This window comes from Rhinopithecus bieti, unplaced genomic scaffold, assembly GCF_001698545.2.
Source record: "Rhinopithecus bieti isolate Rb0 unplaced genomic scaffold, ASM169854v2 repeat_39, whole genome shotgun sequence".
In the NCBI taxonomy this organism is placed as follows: domain Eukaryota; kingdom Metazoa; phylum Chordata; class Mammalia; order Primates; family Cercopithecidae; genus Rhinopithecus; species Rhinopithecus bieti.
In genome coordinates, this window is record NW_016830660.1 from 1 (window position 1) to 1,618 (window position 1,618).

The following is a 1,618-nucleotide window of genomic DNA, read 5'->3' on the forward strand; positions in this document are numbered from 1 at the left end:
CACGAATACACCCATGCACAGGCAGGCACACACACCCATGCCCATGGACACACACCCATGCACAGGCACACACATAGGCGCACACACCCATGCACACATGTGCACAGACTTGGGACAGGGCGCAGCAACCCATAGGAGGACTGCTCTGGACCCTGGTCCAGTGGTCACTTGAGTGGGTGCTAGACCCCATGGGCCTGGCAGCAAGGGTAGGGGCCAACTGACCTGTGTTTGGGGGAGGGTTCCTGCAGACACTGAGGCACTGGAGGTGCTGTGGGACACGGTCTACTACCACCCAGGGAGCCAGACACTGAGCTGGGAGCCCACCTGCCCTGTGAGTGGCCATGTGAGCCTGTGCTGGCGCCCGGGGCCCGGGGCCGGCTGTCATAAGCTGCAGCAATCCAGCCAGCTGGTGCATCGCAGAGTGAGTACCTGCTCGGCAGGGATGGGGGTCGGCATGGATGCCACAGCCTGACCCGAGCCCTCCTCAGGTGCAGTACCCGCTGGTGGATACCCAACCCCAGCTCTGCCTGAAGGTGAGGGGCTGCCACAGCCTGCCAGTGCCCTATTTGGGGAGGGGCCAGGGGGCATCAGGACAGGAAGTGGGGCAGGGGCCCTTGCCCAGCCCTGGAGCCCAGCCTCCCAGCCGTCCCTCAGAGCCCCCTTCTGGTCTGACAGTGGGTGAGCTAAGGGCCTAAGGAGGGGAACTGGGCCAGAGCACCCTGAAGCTGACCCCGCCTGTCTCTGTCCCTGCCCTGTCCCTGCCCTGCACACACTCCACCCTCCTGCACCCCTCACCCCACTTTGCAGTTCTCCACCAGCTGGGGGTCCTGGGTGCGGTGCCCTTTTGAACAGCGTCGCTTCCCAAGTAAGTTCTCCGTGGGGCCTGCACAGCGTGGACGCAGCCCAGACCATCCTTTATGTCACTCTGTGTTGGTCGGGGAGGTGGGATAATGGTGCTGGGCCAGTGAGAGACCCAGTGGGTTGGGGGAGGTACAGTGGGCAGGCGCTGGGCCCTCTGGGGAAGGAAGGGAGGCGGTGGGGTGCTAGGCCAGATGGGAGTCTCACCCTTCACTCCCCACAGCCTGGAAAATGACCATCCAGCCTTCGCCCATGAAGGGCCACCTCCGGGTCACCTTCTTCTCGTCCAGCCCCGCCCACTTCCAGGTGCACCTGTGTCACAGGAGGAAGTCACAGCTCCCTGCCTGCCAACCCTCACTCCAGGCCAGCCCGCTCCCTCCAGCCTCAGTGAGCCGAGAGAAGGGCTCCATCCTGGGGAGGTGCGGGGGGGCGGCAGGACCCCATCACTTCCCTGTGGTGGTCTCTGCCCCACCTGGGCCCTGAGCCCACCCAGGGTCTAGCCTACCTGGCAGGGAGGGGTGGGGGACCAGCCCTGCTTTGTGCATGCTGAGAGGATGTGGGAGGAGGACAGGGTTTAGCCTGATCTACCCTTCCTCCCACTGCTTGTGACCTGCCCTCCCCCATCCCAGGGTGACCCCACAGCTGCCCCTGCCTTTGCCTTCCTGGACCTTCCCAGGGAGGAGGCCTGTGCCCCAGGCATCTGCATCCAGGTGGGTGTTGCTGCTGTGCCCAGCCCCTACCCATCTCCTCCACTGCAGGA

At 64.6% G+C, this 1,618-nt stretch overlaps 1 protein-coding gene across 1 annotated transcript; it reads left to right on the forward strand.

Moving 5' to 3' along the window:
- Nucleotides 1–173: 173 nt before the first annotated feature.
- Nucleotides 174–1,568, forward strand: LOC108524494 (interleukin-17 receptor E-like; the record flags this gene model as incomplete). Its single annotated transcript, XM_017865616.1, has 5 exons — nt 174–421; nt 489–533; nt 808–865; nt 1,082–1,277; nt 1,488–1,568. Coding segments are annotated over 5 exons (628 nt in total), but the record flags the coding sequence as incomplete, so codon positions are not given.
- Between the last annotated feature and the right edge of the window lie 50 nt (nt 1,569–1,618).